The sequence below is a fragment of the Juglans microcarpa x Juglans regia genome, chromosome 7S (assembly GCF_004785595.1).
Source record: "Juglans microcarpa x Juglans regia isolate MS1-56 chromosome 7S, Jm3101_v1.0, whole genome shotgun sequence".
NCBI lineage: Eukaryota > Viridiplantae > Streptophyta > Magnoliopsida > Fagales > Juglandaceae > Juglans > Juglans microcarpa x Juglans regia.
The window spans coordinates 5723026-5742597 of NC_054607.1; the positions used below are offsets into that span (position 1 = coordinate 5723026).

Genomic DNA, 19572 nt, shown 5'->3' on the forward strand with positions numbered 1-19572 from the left:
GGGCTGCAGTTTTCCGATCAAAGAATATTATCGGGGGATTTTATCCCTAGTTGTCACCGTTCAGTCCTCGCCATCCATTGACTAAGTAATCATTACACTAGTTGTCGTTACCTTTGATGTATGCACAGTGTGGAGTAATTGGAAGCTAAGGAAAGGTAAATCTCTCTCTCAATTTTCGATGGGCCCCGTTTCGCTATATCTCTCTATTCCTCCCAATTTATTTGATTTCCATAATGAGGGGATAAGACCATCATAGTAGATTTATATCACAGAAAAATCGCTAGTGGCATTTTATATCTGGAGAAAACTCTACAACCCATCGGTTGGAATACTAATGTAAAGAAGTAGTAAAGGATCTCTTTAGTAGTGAGGTAGGGTTTAAATGCTTGATTCCTTTCCACACCTAACACAAAAATTAAATAACAAAAGAATAGTCTGCTAAGTTTCTCACACCGAACATAATTTAGATTAATTCTGATGGTTAGTTTTAACAGATAATCAACACAGAGAAGATAAGAGATTCGTCCAAAACACAGGGAAAACTCTAAAAATTATTGGTTAATAGTAAAATTTGAAATTATTTTATGAAACCCACAAGCCACACTTAAATATTTGCAAATTTTGAAATTATGATGATTTTTTCAAAAATGAAAAAACTATAAATTATTGTATGAGAAATAAATTAATACATAAATAAACAAGAATCCTACCAAAAATTTAGCCAAAATTAAAATCAGAATCACTTCCAAAACTTAAAACCAAATATTTACTAATAAGGCAAAAATGAACATAAATATATGATTTGAGAGAAAATAACTAATATTGCCCTTAATCCAAGGAAGATATTAAGTTTTTCCTTCCATATTTGTATAGATTCATCTTCTTAAGGTAGTACTTTAATGAAATCAACGTAGAATCTAGATACCCATATCAATTTTGGTTTGCATCGGTTTCCCATTCCCCCAATATTCACATGTTGCTTTCCTCGTGAAAAAGCCGATTCTCTTCCTTCCCTTCATCATCATGTTGGATGTATAACATGTTCACTTCTAGATCATTTTAATATTCTGCAAGTTGCATTAAGTAAAAAGAAAATATTTTATAATAGATTCTTCTATGTTGACTAAGATGAAAAGACTCGTGTTTGTTTGAGTTTTGCTCACTTTGCTGATAGTCATGCTAATTTGTGTCTCAGTAGGTAGGAACCTCTTAGAATCTTTCTCTGGCTCGTAAGTTAGTATGAATCCCATTTTTTACATTGCCATTTAAACTAATTCTTATGGATTTCTATTAATGATTAAGGCTTTCTATTTTTTTCTATTTTATGACTTTTTGAAGCATGCCAGAAATCTAATTTTCCTGTCTGCCTTTATTGATGGTTTAGACCACTGACTATTTGAACTATGTAATGGAAACTTTCTACCACCTTCTACAAATATGATTTTAGGAGTTGTATGTTGGTATCTCATTTGAAACTGTTCTTTTGTAGAGCCTTTTTAAAGTAAATCAATTTATTGAGGTATGCTTTGGGATTGTTGTTAAAGATCATGAGAGTGGGAACATAGGTGCACACCAATATATTCTAGAATAGTTTCACTGTATGCTGAGCAAGATGAGCTGCAATTTTCTGTACCTGGAGGTCTCATTGGGGTCGGCACAACAATGGAATGAGCATTAACACGTGCTGATAGGTTGGTGGGTCAAGTTCTTAGTGAAGTTGGATCACTCCTGGAATTTTTTGTTCAGCTTGAGGTAAGAAGATAGTTTGATAGCTTCTTTTGATGATCTCTTGACCTTGGTACTTGTATCAATGTGCAAATGTCATTTTTTTTCTTACTTTGAATTTATTAAGCAAATGATATGCAACTTTCCTAATTCATCTCATACTTTCCTTGCCGCTGTTGAATGGATTTGTTCAAACTTTGAACAGGCAAGATACAGAATATTAGTGGTAATGAACACAAGTGTGTCATGGGAAACCCACTGATGTGCATCTATCATATTTATAACCACATTTGAATGAACTTCTTTAGGGCTCAAGATTCTTTCTTAGATTTTAAGTGGTGATACTCTAAGGGTAATTCTTATGGCATTCCTTTAGTTTAAGTAAGACCTAGATGTTGTTGGATTGTTTTGTTACTCCATGTGTTGTCGGCTCTAAAAGGTTGTACATCGGCATTTGTGGCAAAATCATGCATGATACAATAATGACGCATGTCAATCACAGCGTTATCCTTTATCTGGTTCAATTAACATATCTTATTTAGTTTTACTATCACATGACATCACTTGAACCTTCAAAATACTCTCACTTGAACCCCAATGGTCACCGAGTAGAAATTAATTTATTAAAATATATTTTTCTTCAAATTTGACCTCCTCTAAAGTACTTAAATGGGTCATTTTTTACACTCCTAGCAAATTTCTTTTTTTTTTTTTTTACATAGATTACAATATTTGTGCATTGATAACCTAGAATTGGCATCTAGATGTTGGAACTGAAGAATCTGTACAGTTCCCATATTTTAAATGGTATTGAAATTTTCTATGATGCGATAGAAATTTTTTTCAGTCACCCTGAAGAAGTTAAAATCTAGCAATTGCTGGTTACATATGGAGATTCGCATAACACACTCATGTTTTATTCTTTTTTTAACTAGTGTATGCAACTAACACTATTAGGTTCATTGTTTTTTATTGACGAACTACATCTTATAATGCTTGAGTTTTTTCCTTACATCTTCATATTTGAGTGATTTTTTACTTTCACTTTTTGAATGAGTTTGGAAGTCTTGCGGAAGATAAGACTTTACATTTCACCTATACTATTAATATTTTGATATCTATGGTTTTCATGATATAACTACTACTAATTTTTACTTAAAACTAATTATAATTTTAGTTAAAACATTTGTAAGTACATTAGTAAGGGGTTTTGGACTTTGGTTCTTATTTTCATGTTTATTGTTGATTTGATGGGACAGGAAGATGGATAAATCCTAAATGCATATCACTGATAGGTTTAGATCCAATAAATATGATGAAAGCATGAGGATATTCATGGCTATGGCAGTGGACAATGCACATGGAAGTAATACGATAAGGTGTCCATGTTGTCAATGCCGTAATAGGTACTTCCAACTAATAGCGAATGTGGAGGATCATTTATTCATAGTTAGGATTGGTCCTCATTATACAGAGTGGATTTTTCATGGGTAGGAAGAATTATTTAATACTACTACTAAAGAAGATAGTGACATTGTCTATAGTTTTGGAGAATATATTGACGACATGGATGATATGTTAAATGACCTTCACGCTAGAGCATTTATGGATAATTCTGCAACGGATCATGAAAGTACTCAAGGTCCAATGTTCGAAACTGGTGAATCTTCAACAATGCAACAATTGTTGGATGATGCATCACGTCCCTTATATCCATTTTGTCCCAACTTTTCCATATTGTCATTTATTGTGTAGTTACTTTATATCAAGGCCATTGGTGGTTGGAGCATCAAATCATTTGATATGGTTATAAATTTATTGAAAGTTGCATTCTCTAATGCTCTTTTGCCTAACTCGTATAGTGATGCACATCGTTTAGAGTGTGGGTTGGACTTCAAGATAAATGCATGCCCAAATGATTATATTCTTTTTTTTTTTTATCTCAACACAATGAGAGACAAGAATGCCCTGTTTGCAAGGCATTAAGAAGGATGTCAAGCATGGACAAAAATTCATGTGTACCTCAAAAAATCTTGCACTATTTTCCTTTGAAGGTGAGGCTCCAAAGATTGTTTATATCAAAGAAGAGATCTGATGCAATAAAATGGAATCATGATCAACGTGTCGATGATCCAACTTGTTTGAGGCATCATGTAGATTCTAAGGTATGGAGGGATTTTGATGTCAAGCACACATGATTTGCTGATGACCCTCGCAATGTCAGATTCAGGCTCGCCAGTGATGGTTTTAACCCGTTTAACAATATTGCAAAACCCTACAGCAACCAGTGATACTTGTGCCACATAACTTACCTTCTTACAGTTGTGCATGAAAGATACATACTTCATGTTGTCCTTGTTAATTCCTGGCCCTAAAGCACCCGGAAATAATATCGATGTGCATTTGCGTCTCTTAATTGATGAACTAAAAGATTTGTGGGAAACAAGTTTGGATACATTCGATGCATCTAGTTCATGTGTCTTTCGGTTACATGCAGCATTGTTATGGACTATTAATAACTTCCTTGCATATGCCAATCTTTCTGATTGAAGCACTAAAGAAAAATTGGTTTGTCTTACGTGTAATATTCACACGGAGTCAATAGGGGTGAAAACATTGTTATATGGGTCATCGGCGTTGGTTGGCCTCGGAACATCCATGGAGAAGGAAAAAAGGGTTTGTTCAATGGTCGCGAAGATCACCATAGTATACCAATGGAATTGTTAGGAGATTTTATTTTTGAACAATTAGAGAATGTCAGAGATGCTTAATTTGTAAAAGTTATCAAAAAAAGGAAGCACATGATGCAGAGTTGAACTGGACCAAAACAAGTATATTCTTCCAATTACCCTACTGGTTAGACATAAGATTGATACATAATCTGGACGTAATGCATATTGAAAGGAATATTTGCGACAATATTTTGGGAACCCTGATGAATATTGAAGGCAAAACTAAGGACACTATCAATGCTCGTAGGGATTTGGCAAATCTTGGGATAAGGAAAGAATTACATCTACAACATGATAGTAACTATTGGTCAATGAAATTTGGATGTTACATGATAAATCCGACGAAGGGGCAGAGTTTTTGTGAGTGGTTATCACAAGTTAAGTTCTTGATGGCTGTACAGCATATATTTCCCAATGTGTTAACGTTAGTGAGGGAAAAATCTCAAGAATGAAAAGACATGATTGTCATATTTTCATGTAGCAGTTGCTCCCCGTTGTAATTGAAGTGTACTTACGGCCCAATATATGCCTTGCGCTGACTGATCTGAGTACATATTTTAAAAGTTATGTGCCTGAACATTGACTCTAGATGTGTTGCATCGACTGCAATCTGACATTCTCATAATCCTATGTAAGCTTGAAATGATATTCCCTCCCACCTTTTTTGATGTAATGGTGCACCTTGCTATTCATTACCTCACGTGGCATTGCTTGCAGGACATGTACAATATAGGTGGATGTATCCTTTTGAGAGATATATGGGTAGGTTCAAGCGTTATGTTTGAAACAAAGCTCACCCTGAGGGTTCAATTGCCGAAGGATATGTTCATGTTGAGTGTTTGACATTTTGCTCAATGCATCTAAATAATGTTGAGACTAAACATCATCCACAAGAATGAAACACTGACCTAGGTCAAGATCAAGGGGTAAGGGGCTTATCTGTTTTGTCACAAAACATTCGTCTATTGGGTTTGCCAATATCTCATATGTTAGAGCCCAACCTTTTAGTAAAGGTTCTATGGTATGTTTTTAATAATTGTGTAGGACTGATCCTTACTTAGAGTAAGTTTATCAATTTCCTATTTGTTTTAAGTTCTTAAATGCATACACTTGGACATGATCAAGTTAATAATCACATTGTCTTATCATATAGAAAGCATTGCAACAAGATGATAGAAGAAGGCCCAAGCTTTTAGAAAAAAGTCATTAGCGGCAAATGATTTTAGCATGTAAAAGAATTTTTCGATCAGTAGACAGTGTGACACATGAGTAATTGTGGAAATCTCATCCCTAGGAAAAGAATACTTTCAGCAAAATACTGTTGTAGATAAAACTGTTTTTCGACCAAAACATAGGGATTTACTAGTAGCATTTTTACAGTATGGAAAACTATGTTGGGCAAACTCGATTGTTAGAAAAACTTGATTAATTGTGGCCACTAGATAAATGGTTGAAAAAAGTGGTGATTCGGACAAAAATTAAGGGTTGAGCCAATGACAATCAGAAATGGTCACAAATGACCTATTGCGACCTTTTTATGCACCATTTTTGGCCAAAACTGATGCAAAAAAATCCACATTTGTTATAGTGTAATTATAAACTCATTGCAGAAGAAAAGATTGTCATAATTAAAAAAATATTGTAAACTCAGAATACCACATTGAAATAAAGATATAATTTATTTTTGGTTGGAGCTCCTATCAATTAAACATAGAGAGGACAAACGGATTTCTCAAAGAAAAAGGATTGGGCTACACAAATTTATATTAGGGTTCTCAAGCCTACTATTAATTATATGGCGGGGTTCATTAGATCATATGCATATATGGGGACAATTACATCCAGTGAAATATTGAATTAAATGGATTGTGGTACGTCCATGTGACATTTAACAGCATCCCACTATTGATACAAATTGAAGAAAACCGAGCATAGCTCTATTTAAAGTTTTTAACCGGTCACGTATGTTGTTTTTAAAATAAAAATGTTGTGTGTGTGTGTGTGTGTGTGTGTGTATAAATATGTGGGATCATGCATTGATCTCTTTAAATTATTAGAAAACTTTGGAGTATAGATTCATGGTACATCCATTCGATCACGATCTCGATACTATATTATTAAAAATAGTGTTTATATAAATAATATATACTTAATAACGTATGTGATATAATAAAATATTTATCATGCCATTAATATTGTTTATAGGGTCACGGTGTATTAAGGTTTAGTCATGGATTACTCTCCCTAGTATACATATGGTACATATCGCAGCCATATGTACTGTGTCACAATCAATCTAGAACAACATATAATTTTTGGTCGCTTCCCAAAAATCTTTGAAAATAAACACAGTCTAACAGGCATACAAAATCCATAGAACAACATACAATCATAAGGTTACAACAAACAGACAATTAAACTGAAAAGAAACAGGAAAATCCAATTAAGAGACGACTGGTACATGCACCGGCCATTTCCAAGGTTCATATATGCATACAAATTATAATATATCAATTGTGAGCTACATGATCTGGGTTCAAAGTATTGTAGCCTAGCATCGCCTCTATTCCACCAAGGGTTGAGTTAATGTTCACTTTCTGTTGCATCCCAGTTTGATTTAAGCTTGGGCTTATCATGATCTCGCCCAAAGGAAATTCCCAATTACTTGGTATCCATGTCTGTCCAATTTGCTGTGGTTGTTGATCTTCCTGCTGTGTTAAATTCATTTGGCTTAGCCTATTCACTTGTGTTGTGTTTTCTCCGTTATTCTGGGCTGCAAGTAACAAAGAGTCCATTTATTGACATATAAGCCCTCTTTATAAACAATATGCATGAATTATATAGGGTTTTGACCATAGAAAACAAGTTGAAACAAAAAACAAAGTGATTCTTCAAAAGTAAGGTTGAAGCAAGTGCAAGAAAGAATTATTTTTTTCACTTTTTAGAAGCCCAAATGATCTCATGATTCTAAGGAGTTTGTTGAGAAAAACAACCACAATCGAGAATTTTCCAAAACTTCCTTAGCTAAACAATGATAAATATGAAAATAATAAAGAAAAGAGAAAGCAAAAATGTATGTTTAGGCTCAACAATGTAAGAAGAGAAGAAAATGGAATGTTATGAGTTGCTATATAGGCTTGACGAGGATGATAATTTCAAGGTCAATAGTTAAAAGGATGATAATCTTAAGGTCAATGGTTGTGGGGCTTCAAGTAAGAAAGAGTTGTTGCTTTTTAGAATGGAGTCTTATTGGAATCTTATATAGAGTAATAACTTCTCTTTCTTAACCAATGTGAAATCCTATATAATACATACACTCATCATCAATATGGAGTATCATAATTGACTTTTAAAATTACTTGCAACTCTTTTACAAATGCAGAGCAAAAAGGTTAATTTTCAAGACATTTTGTAGTGTCATTGCAAATTTTACTACAAAATCGATGAAAAACTTATCCAAACATCCGTTAATGTCTGATTAAGCATTAAAATCTTCTACTCCCGGATTCCATTCCCACCTTTTCCTATGGAAAATCAAAAAATTTAAAGATATCATACAAGTATTCACCATAAATGCCATTGAAATTCTTGTTGAGAAGGGAGTGTGTCTGATAATGATTGTAGTTTGTATTTATTGTAGATATGGTTTGATTGGTGTGGTAATGCATGAAAGAGACCAATTGATGAAAGGAGAGAAAGTTTATTATATATTTGTGGAAGAGAAACAACAATTGGCTAAATGGATGAGCACCATTGTGGAAGATCAGGAAAGGCGAGTGAATGAAATCCTAAAAACCGAAGCCCACAAGATGATCAAGGATCAACACCTGGCATTAGTCAATGACTTTGACCACACGAAAATTTTTTTAATATAACCAGAGTTTTTTGAGAAAAATAGGAAGAAGAAAAATAAAACAGAAAGGGTTTTGGGTGATTTAGCCACACAAACCTACATCCACCACTGTGGTTACCCTAAGTTTTGCATTTTATTATCTTATTTCGTAAATGTACATACATCACAAACAAAATGTATTTACGTTACAAATGAGTCATAATAATTGTAACTCAAGGAAGGTCGTAACGACAATACAAATATGGCAAGTGGAGATAATGTCAAAATCAAATCGATCCTAAAATGCAGGAGAGAATAATTTGATTATAATTGTCCTAAACATAGGAGATAATTCATAACAAATCATAAGATTTGATCACCCTTATTCTCTTTATTTTGTATGACGTTACATATATAAGATTAAGACAGATTATAAGTAAATACTTTTACGAATTAAGATCCATCAAGGTTTTCCCAAATTAGAGTTTTGTATAAAAGAAAACAATATTTATTAAGGATATAATGTTACCCTAAAAGACTACGCATAACTCTTTTCCATACTTCTACATATTACTTATTTCTTTTGTCCTATTTTTGAGCACTTAGATTGAGCCAAAGGAAATCAGTCAATATGTTTGGGATGAAGATAAGATGTCAAATCTTGGCCACCATGTTAATTAATAATAACTACTTATAATGCATGCCATCTCTGTTTCTGTCTCTCTTGTGAAGTATTACATAATAATTCTTTTTAAAAAAAATTAAACTATCATGTAGGATGGAATTATTAAGTCTTCCTTTCAAGAATTTCAATAAGAAATGACAATTCAGATGTAGATGATGATCTATACAATAGAGAAATTATATTATTTGTTTATAGGGTTGCTTTGCAAATTTATGTTCCTTGATTTTTAAACGCATCGCAAGAATGGAAAGAAAACTTACTCTAACCATATATGTATATGCATGGTTATGGACTCTAGAAATCAAGCAAACATAGAAACATGAGTAAAGGCCGGATCTAGTAGTTAATTCGCTGCTATCTAGCTAGGTTAATTATTTAAAGTGTGATTTTACCTTGGGTTGAGTTCGCATAAACCATTTCTCTCATCCGACGTTGATTTAAGTTTGGATACACCATCTGCTCTATCCCAACTGTTTCCCAATTAAGGAAGCTTGTCTGCGTGGCCTGGATTTGCTGCTGTTTTTGGCTCAAATGGAGTTGCCTCAGCCTATTCACTTCTGTTTTGTTCTCTTCAATTTCGGCTACCAAAAGAGAAACTACCATTAAAGATGCAAGTAAAGGAAGGCACACAGACATATATATACACTCAATGAGATCAAGGACGACGCGTACGCACCATCTCTAAGAATCTTATTGGTATTGAAATGGAGCATTTGTTGGTTCAAGCTTCTTTGCTCCATTTGCAGCAAACATTGCTGGTTTTTATAAAGTGCAACTTGAGGAGATAAGACTGCAATTTGAGCCTGCATATAATATATATTTCATCGTTAAATCAACACGTATTTAAGAAAAATTTCATATTGAAGAGCTACCCGTTTCTGATGAAGATCGTACTAATGAGCTTCATGGTTACCTCTAAAGCTTTCACCTTCCTTTCCATATCAGTAACGTATTGAAGCTTCTTCATTCGAGATTTCTGTGCAGAAACACGGTTTGATATAATCCTACAAAAAAAAAAACATGTCCTAGAATATCATGAAGAAAATATATTATATGTGTATATATATATATATATATATATTATATATCATGGATTCAACTAAGATCATCATAACCCGCATGTAAAGAGAAAGAATTAAAGCATTATTAATCATGCATGAAAGGATCGAAAATGGCTCAGTACCGTTTCATCTTTTTGGGTTCCATATTTGGATTTAGGTTTTTACCCCATCTGATTCGCACAGTGCCATTCAGAGTCTCAGCTTTGGAAGGGTCACTTGCGCTAGCAACAATGTTTACAGCAATAGCGTCATCGGATGAAAGAGATGCGTTCTGGGTTTTTTTGTTACGATCATCGTCTCCTTTAGGTGCAAGAGAGGAGCTGGCAGCAGGTGGCCGGAAAAAGCTCTTCGTCTCGCTGCTAGAACCAATATTGTGGCAGCCATGGTTGGTGAGGATTGCAGGTTTTTTCCACACTTGAAATGATCCATTACTGCCTAAAGAAAGATTTGGTGGAAACGTCGGAGAGAAGGGCGGCATCGTTTCAATTGACCTTTTAGGCCATATTGGTGTCACGCCCTGCGGCTGCTGGCCATTATCGCCAGTACTGATGACCGTTGCGTTGGTATCTTCCATATTTCAATAATATTAATGCTTTAATTTGCTCCTGCAAAAGAAGAAATACAAACAAGCTGTAATATTAGAACAAGATTATGCCGATGATGATGATATTGAAACCTTGTGAAGGAAATGGACTTTCCACTCACACTTATAAGCCTAATAAGATGAATGACTAAATGGGCAATGAGATTAAGACGCTTGCCTGGCCCTTGATATATAAAGTGAAAATACACTCAAAATTACCAAATATTTCCTTACCAAACTTGACCGAATTATTTGTCATATCATGAAATATGTTACTTACAAGTCGGTGTGTGGATACATGACCAATTATTATAATACTACGACAGTTATAAAATATATATATATATATATATAATTTGAATTACATATATTCAAAGAGAAATATTTTAGACACAATTAAGAGATTACACAAAAGTAAACCCACAAACTGATATGGATTGATATGGTACATCAGATTGTAAAGTTATTTTTATTGTAAAGTAGATGATCTAACGGATCCCATAAAATCAAATCAGTTTGTAAATTTATTTTTATGTAATCTTTTTTGTGTATATAGCAGTTCTCATATTCAAATTAACATGTACATAAGTAGTGTGTTTGGCGTATCAATCAATAGATTACCATGTTGTTAAAAATGAACATATTGGATACCAATATATATTAATTATATGCATCGTGTGTGTGTATATATATAATTTAATCATGTCATTGCATAGCCGCATTCGATAATATTGATGCTCACTATATATGTGTGTTTCTTTCTAGTCTTCACGCTTATCTGTATTGAGACCTCTCCAATGGTAATTAACAGTACACGTTAATACAAAATTTGAAGCTGTCGCTTGTGCCAATTAAATTGAGTGCACGAGAAAGCAGCAGCCATGCATGCATGAGTTTTTGAAACTGAATTGGGGTTAATATGGAAGCTTAATCATTACAATAACAGCAAAAATCTCAGCTAAATTTTTACACGTGTAACATCCTGATATGAATCTCAGTTAAACGTAAAGTTTTGATAAGAATGCATTGGACAAACTTGAAGATACCTGCAGGGTTTGAAGGAGTTAACACAAAAAGCTGTTTGAATTGTATCGAATGTCTGAAGAAGAGAAGTCATATTTGGTTTTGTCATTAATTACAGGTAATTAAGTGGGTAACTAAAGGTCTACCTGGCAGGAATAACCAAAATAAATACTATCTTTCACATAAAATGAAGAGATTCTTATCTTGCGGCCAGCCAAGAGTGTCGGAAATTAGTGTATATATATATATTTATATTTTTGCTAGTATTGTAGGACTCAAAAAAAATTTTGAACTTTTTTTTTAGCTTTATATGGCACAAAAAGACCTCATCACTTCAATTCAAGTGCAAACCGGCCTTGTAACACCCAAGCCGAACACTAGGCCTGCATTTTAAATTTTTTTGGATTTATACGTATGAAAAGCCTACTTGAGATTAACGATTAATTGTTGGGATAGGCTATGTGTTTAAAATTTTACTTTTGTAGGATGTGGATTCTTATTAGCCTGATAATTAGGTTAAAATCATTTGATATTTTATAGATTGGGTGGAAATTTTTTTTATTTAGTTATGGGTTGAAAGAGTCGAGGCCCATTAGTGTTGATTAAATATCCGACCCATGGAGATACTGTTAAACCAAAGAGATGATTGGAACTACGCTAACTAGTCTAGCCCATTTACTATGTCCATACACTATCTAAGACGTTGGATCAAATACTTTGGAATGAGTAAAAAAGCCCAAGCCTATGAGAACCAAGAATTAGACCCCACGTCATGCAAATTTCATTTTTCACTAGGGTTTTCAGCTCCTATATATATATATATATATATATATATACATGCTACGCACTTCACACTTTACACACACACCCTTCATGTAAATCCTCTTCAACCTAAGCTAGGGTTGTCGCCGCCTGAGTTTTCAGTGAAGCAACTCCTCCACGTAGCTACCATCAACCACAGCCCAAGGCCTAGCCTACTACATCTCCACAAGCCACCAGCCCACGCTACCGTTAACCCATACTCCTCTGTCGCAGCAACCCACGTTCACAGTTTCTCCACGCCTCCTTCCAGAGCCATAGATAATGCCAACCAGCCGTTCCACCTTGTTGTTGCACCACTATGGTATAAACCATATATAACCAAAACTCCTCCACAAAGCTGTCTTGCACCACCAGACCACACTCAGCCTCCATCTCACAACATAATGGCCCCGAACAGAAACCACCCAATGTGCCGAGATCCTCCACAACGCTGCCCTACACCTCAGTGCCCATCCACTGGAAATTTCCAATGGGGTTACTCTATTTGCACCACACCGAAATAGAGGAATTATTCTTCCCCACTGTGAGCAACAAACCAGCCACCCCACATCGCCAGCCCCCCTCCACATCATCACCACCTACACAGAAAGCGTCGTCAGGCACTTCACATCACTCCAAGTCTGTCGTTCTCCTCTTGGTAAGCCCACACCAAACCTTCCCCCACTGTCTCTCTTCGTCCCTCTATGTAAGTAGGCTGGTTATACGTTGGGCTTGGTTTTAATTTGCTCTGTGAATGATTCATTTTAAGTATAAATATTATTAGAAAAGATAGTTAGGGTTTTAAATTATATTGCTTATTGTTATATTATTTAGTATCAAAATTTTTATAAATAAATCTCAGCAGTAAGTGTTTAATTTTATTTCTTTTTAACGCTTGAGATATGATTATGTCTATTTTTATTAAATGAAGCTTTGATGTTTACTATAATAGGCTCAGTTATAATCATGTAAAGTAAATATTAAGTTGGATGTGTCTTTGCATGTGTTCTGAGTAATGTGTATTGATCAAATAACAAGCCATTCTAAATGAAACCACCTTCTACTAGATTCATGATTCCAAAAAAGCATACCAATAAGCAAGCTTTTTTTTTTTAATCTATTATTCTATTGTTCTCTTTTTTTAGTACCAATTCAGACCAAAAACTCTCTTGCTAAACGCTGATGTTTGACATTAAGAATTTTATCATGATAGTACTCCATCAAACCATTTTCAAATCATAGAGTTCTTGCCTTTCATAATGATTCCAAAGTACTCGAGATGCAAAAAGCTAGTGTGTGTATAAAAACCTACAATCTCTCATTTTACTAATTTACTTTGATAGAACATAAAGCAACTCTCTCACTAAAAAATGTAACCATGACAAAGGAAATACTATATTAGCAACGGACTTGTACTTAACGCTCTATTTTTAGATAACACATATCACATACGAAGTGGAAATACCTCGTATTCTTCAACTATCTATATTCAAAATATTATTCAAAATCATCTCTACATGAAGAAAAAAAATTATGTTAAAAATATAATTATTAGAAAAACACATGAAAATATATGATATTTCAAAATAAGTTTTACCATTTTCCAGCTTTCGGCATCTTTCATCAAGTCTTGGGAGTCATAATTAATGGGGGAGTTTTCAACAATTTTGAGTGCAAATAAGAGTTTCAACTATTTTTGGGGTCAAGCAGCTTCGAAATGAATCTAACACATGACCCCCAACGTTGAATGCCAACTCAGAAGCAATAGTAGATATCGGAATAACCAGCACATTCCATACTATATTGGCAAGGGCCGGATATTTGCTTGAGTTCATCATCTTCCACCACATTACAATATAAAAGTCGGGTCTCAATCCTTCAGGGCCTCTCATGAAATAATTATCCAATTCTAATTTGGGCTCTACAACACTTTTTTTACGCTTGATATTGGCGATACCTACTATAGAGATCATCCTCATCATCATAAGAAGTGTTGTTTTGGGCCTCACCAGCACTTGATTGGCCCCTACTTCAATACTGATTATACAACCGCTCAATGATTTCCCTTAGTTGTGCAACAAGCTCAGATGCTCACTCGGGGCCAAGAAAGTCAATATATAAATTACCAAAACTCCCAATTTGGAGCCTGGGTCAAGCATAGTTACAATGAACAAGATTTTGTTCACCTTCTCAAAATCACCCCAATATTTGTTATATTTCAATAGCATCCTCTCTAACATGGTTTCCATCTTCTTATCAACACTTAGAAAATTTGTTCAGATGACTATATAGCGTAACAACTTCTTTAATGAACAAATTCGAAGTTGTATAAGTTGAACCCAAAATCCTTAAAGTGACATCATAGAAAATCTTCAAAAACCGTACAAAGGCCTCAATGGTTTCCCAATCATTAGATTTTGGTTCCCTCCTCCAACCTCCAAGAGACGTGGTACAAATTGATTGTCTTCATCTTGCATCAGGTCAAATGTTGCACAATACTTCAAAGTCGCACTCAACATTAGATATGTAAAGTTTTACCTGGTTGGAACATCAAGACAAAGTAGCTCGCCACCCAATATATTTTGCTTTTGCATCTTGCATCAGCTCATAACTTGAATTTATCGAGTCTTGCAGGGGAAAACTTCACATACTTAACTGCATCTTGGACCTTCACAACCGATTCATCAACTTCTTTCAACCCTTCATCGACAATAAGATTTAAAATATGTACATAGCATCTTATATGTACAAACTCATTATCTAATACAATACAATTTCTAACTTTGGCCCTTCTCCTCAAATAATCAATAGTTGTTTGATTGGAAGATGCATTATTGACTGTAATGGTAAATATCTTCTTTATACCCCATTGGATAATAGATGACTGAATTTCTCATTCTATTGTTGACCCTTTATGATAAGAAACTTTCATAAAATTTATTATTCTCTTATGCAAGTTCTAATCATTATCAATGAAATGAGCTGTTATGTACCTATAGTTAAGATTTTGAATCAATGATGATGCAAATCTTATAACTAGATGTGATAAACATTTATGTTAACTTGTCCTTCTCTGACACATACAACTTCAAACAGTCTCATATAACAGTAATGCGAAAAGGGATTGAAAATCTAGGCTTAATTATGGCCATAAACTCTTTAAACCCTTGACCTTTGACAACTCTAAATGGCATCTCATCCAAAATTATCATTTTAATTACAACCAATCTCATCTTCTATTCATTATACTTGACAAGTCCAACACTAGGATTGATAGTTGTGCCATCACCCCCTTCCTAGCTCGTGTCGTTTTGGATTGGGGGTTATCCCTTCTAATCCCACTACCAAGAAAGGATTTACATGTCCCATTATGGTACTTCAAGGATGAAGTACCTTATTTTTTTAGGATGATATGATAAAACCTTACCACAATAGTTGCATGCCGCGTGCTCATTATGATCCTCATCTTCGATCCTACTAAAATGTTACCATACTTCTGAACTACTCCGAAATATTTTCTGTTTGAGAGGAGGGCGACCACTGGGACTAGTTATAGGCAAAGGGCTATCCAAACTTGGAGGCATAGAGCTATCCAAATGCATCACATTGGAGATTGATTTAGACATCGACGAAGGTATAGTAGCACTGGGTTCCACCAAGCTCAACTGCAATGAGATAAATAAAGCAAGCATCATTAACAGTTTAAAGAAGAAAGCACCATGCAACAGAACTACAACATGTTTTCAGACCATAAGGAAAACACATGCACATGAAAAAAATTTCAGTACAGAAAATTGGCATTAATATATGGTTTGCTGCATATTGAAAAAATATTGTATTACTGTCAAAACCTTTATGATATAATAATAGTAAAGTGAAAGAAGTTTGAAATTTAGGTTTTAGACATTTTGAGAATGAAGTCTCTTCAACAATTAGAACTAGTCCAAGACAATGAAGTGCAGCACCGCCCAGCATGTCATGATCACGGCCTACAGTCGTACGTGACTTCACAGTTCACACGTCGAACAGTATCAGAATTCAAAAACCACTATTTTAAAATGAAGAATGATCGGGACCAATCCTTTGGTTATATATCCTCTACTTTTATTAGTATATTATAAGATTGTATTCAGCATTTTACATATAATATATATGTGCGCGCGCGCCTTTAGACGAAAAAATAAAGAAAAACAGATGACGTTTGGGTTAGCAAATTCTAAAAAATTTTAATCCGAATCCCATAAACCGCGAGAAGATCACTATACTACATGAACAAGCTTACAGTCCTCAACAAAATCGTAGATCAAACGTACTGTCGGATTCGTGGCCGATGATCAGCAAATAAACGCATGGATAATTGCTTCAGATCGAGGGTTTAAAAGCTTTAAAAGAAAATGGGGATTCGGGACCATAAAGGTCATCATGACCCCTTCCCTTTTTTCACAATTCTTGACACTAATGCCTTCGTATTCTTAGCTACCTCACCACATTCTGCACGATAAATTAACGGGTGCGGCTACATCGCCGCCCCATGTTGACCGCTGGACGTTACGTTCAGTGTAAAGTTTTTTTTTTTTTTTAATATATTTAAATATTTTTAAAAAATAAAAAAATATATCAATACACTTAAAATTACTTCTTTAATTATTAAATAAAAATAAAAATAAAAAATTTTGACCAACGATCAAATAAGTGGACAAAATAGAGAGGCAAAGTAACTTTTTTCTAAATTAACCGATCTGCCTGCATCACGGTCGTGTTTCCTATTATCTCAGAATTGGAAAGATCTTAAAATGACTAATACTTTCATTATTATATATATATATAGTTTATTTACATGCTATCCAAATATTTTAAAAAATAATTTATGTAATTAAGGAGTCTTCTGGAAAAAAAAAAAAAAAAAAAAAAAAAGTGAGATCCAATTGAAAAATTCACATTTTTTTAGTGAATTAATCGACTTATAATTTTTAAAGGTTTTGTAGGCCTGAACTTGAACGTCAAACACCAGCTTTGTTCATCTGTGTCATGGGCAGCTTGCTAGCTAGCTTATTATCGTCAACTTCCTCCATTCTCGATCCGTTTACTTGCTCTTGATAATAGCTGCATATATATGCATGTTTCTTATTATCGTTAAATGGGACAAACCAACAGGCATGTACCTTAATTGTTCATCTCATGTAGATCAGCGTTGGAGAGATAAAACGAAGTACTCAAAGCTGGCTTCGATGTAACAGGTCGATCTCAAAACATCATCTTTAACACAAAAATTAATCTTAATTTTGGACATAGCAATTAATGTTATGTTAAACACTTATTTTGATTACATGAATTCTATCACACGTACGTACGTACGGGAAGCTGTAAGATAAAGTTTTTGGAGTTACATGCATGCATCAATCTGGTTTCATCTTCAAAAGTTCGGAACCATAATGATTTCTCCTCTCGAAATCGATCATGTCCATACATTTACAAATATCTCTGTCCCCTCTAAGATCTTTAGAGAGAGAGAGAGAGAGAGAGAGAGCTTCTAATTATTTACTGAGGGAACTGCATTAATCCAAACAATTGATGAAAACACAAGCTGATATATAATACACGATAACATATGCAGAAATAGAGAGGCTCACAACCACAAATTAGCTAACTAGTGATACAAATTACAAATATATGGCTTTGCTGTAGACCAACTGAACCTAAATACACGCATCAGAGCTAAAAACGTTTCATGATCCATCGGTTTTTACTTTTTAGAACAGAAACAAAAAATATGGTCGATCTTGAAACAATATTTAATCTTCAAGCTATATATCATGGTTAAGATACCTGTACAATAAATGGAAGAACTACAGCTTTTTGTACGGAAATTAATTAAGCTCTTTCAAATTAACCAAGTAATTGCTGGGGACGCTTCTGGGTGTGCGTCGATCCGTTTAATTCTCAGCCTTGACTAAGGGACATCGTCGCTCAGTACAGGGCCTTCCGACTCATGATGGCTAACGGGCCTGAGATAAGGAAGCATGAAGAAGAAAACGATGCAAAGAGCTAAGATAGAGACAAGAACAAGCATCAAGATCGCTCCATGTAACTCGAAGTGCTTGTCCTGCAAGAAGGGAAGTCCATGATCTTCCTGTGTTGAATTGCCGGGAGCCATGGCAGGCGAGATAGAGTAGTAGTACCGTTGCCTGGAATCTTCCCATCTTTGTGTCATTGCTTCCTTCTTCATCATGATATCTTTTTCGTTAATTTTGGTGCTCATAATTTCTTGCTTCATATCTAGGCGTTCCAAAGGAAATGTGAAGTTTTGACCAACGCAGAACCGCCAAAATCTACGTTTCGGTATTTCCAGCCCATTTTGTCCTAGGGTGGATATATGTACGTACGTGTGGACCTTCAAGCTCAAACTTCTTTTCTATTTACTTTTTCAATCCGGCCGATAGCTAAAAAATCAATATGAATACAGAATTTTAAATCGAGAAAATTCAAAAATTTATACATGAACTCGTCCCGACACCATTTGAGAAGCTCAAGCTTGTTTTGTTGACTTCGATCTGACCCTTCGTCCCAGGTGTTTTAGATCAACGTGATGGTGTGATTCCTTAATTCGTCATGCGTTGCATGAGGGTCCTATTTACGAAACACAATGATTGTACAGTACAGGGTCCTCAGCTTAACGTTTGGTATTCATGGAGAATATATACAGCTGGAATCTTAGCGCCTAAGATTAAAGTACTAAGCCAGGTTTGATCATAGGGCTAGCTAGCAAGCTGGCATATAATAATATAGTTTCCACGTGGGGTCTATATTGCCGCATAAAATACCCAGCGATGATCATGTGGTACGTACCATATCTATATATAGTATATACACATGAATCTGGGGGCATGCATGGATTATTGTCGTCTTATCCCTGCAGTTAGGTAGCTAGCCAACAAAAAAGAGTTAATGCTAAGACAGATCATGTTTCACACAAGCATGACTTCATTTCGTAGAAATTAAACAAATCAATGGCCATGACTGTAACATATATCTATATTTGGATTCATGCACATGATCAAATAAGCTACTCTAGCTTTTTCCCTTTTTTTGCGATTAAAAAATTTGACCAAACATTTATATATATGAGTGTG

General features: G+C 34.6%; 1 protein-coding gene across 1 annotated transcript; it reads right to left on the minus strand.

Moving 5' to 3' along the window:
* Positions 1–6791: 6791 nt before the first annotated feature.
* Positions 6792–10706, minus strand: LOC121240493 (bZIP transcription factor 30-like). The gene is made up of 5 exons (XM_041137951.1): positions 10158–10706; positions 9888–9978; positions 9651–9777; positions 9367–9555; positions 6792–7230 (listed from the first exon to the last, which is right to left on the minus strand). The coding sequence occupies exons 1-5, from the start codon at positions 10607–10609 to the stop codon at positions 6968–6970; spliced, it is 1122 nt and encodes a 373-aa protein (XP_040993885.1). The 5' UTR covers positions 10610–10706; the 3' UTR covers positions 6792–6967.
* Positions 10707–19572: the final 8866 nt, after the last annotated feature.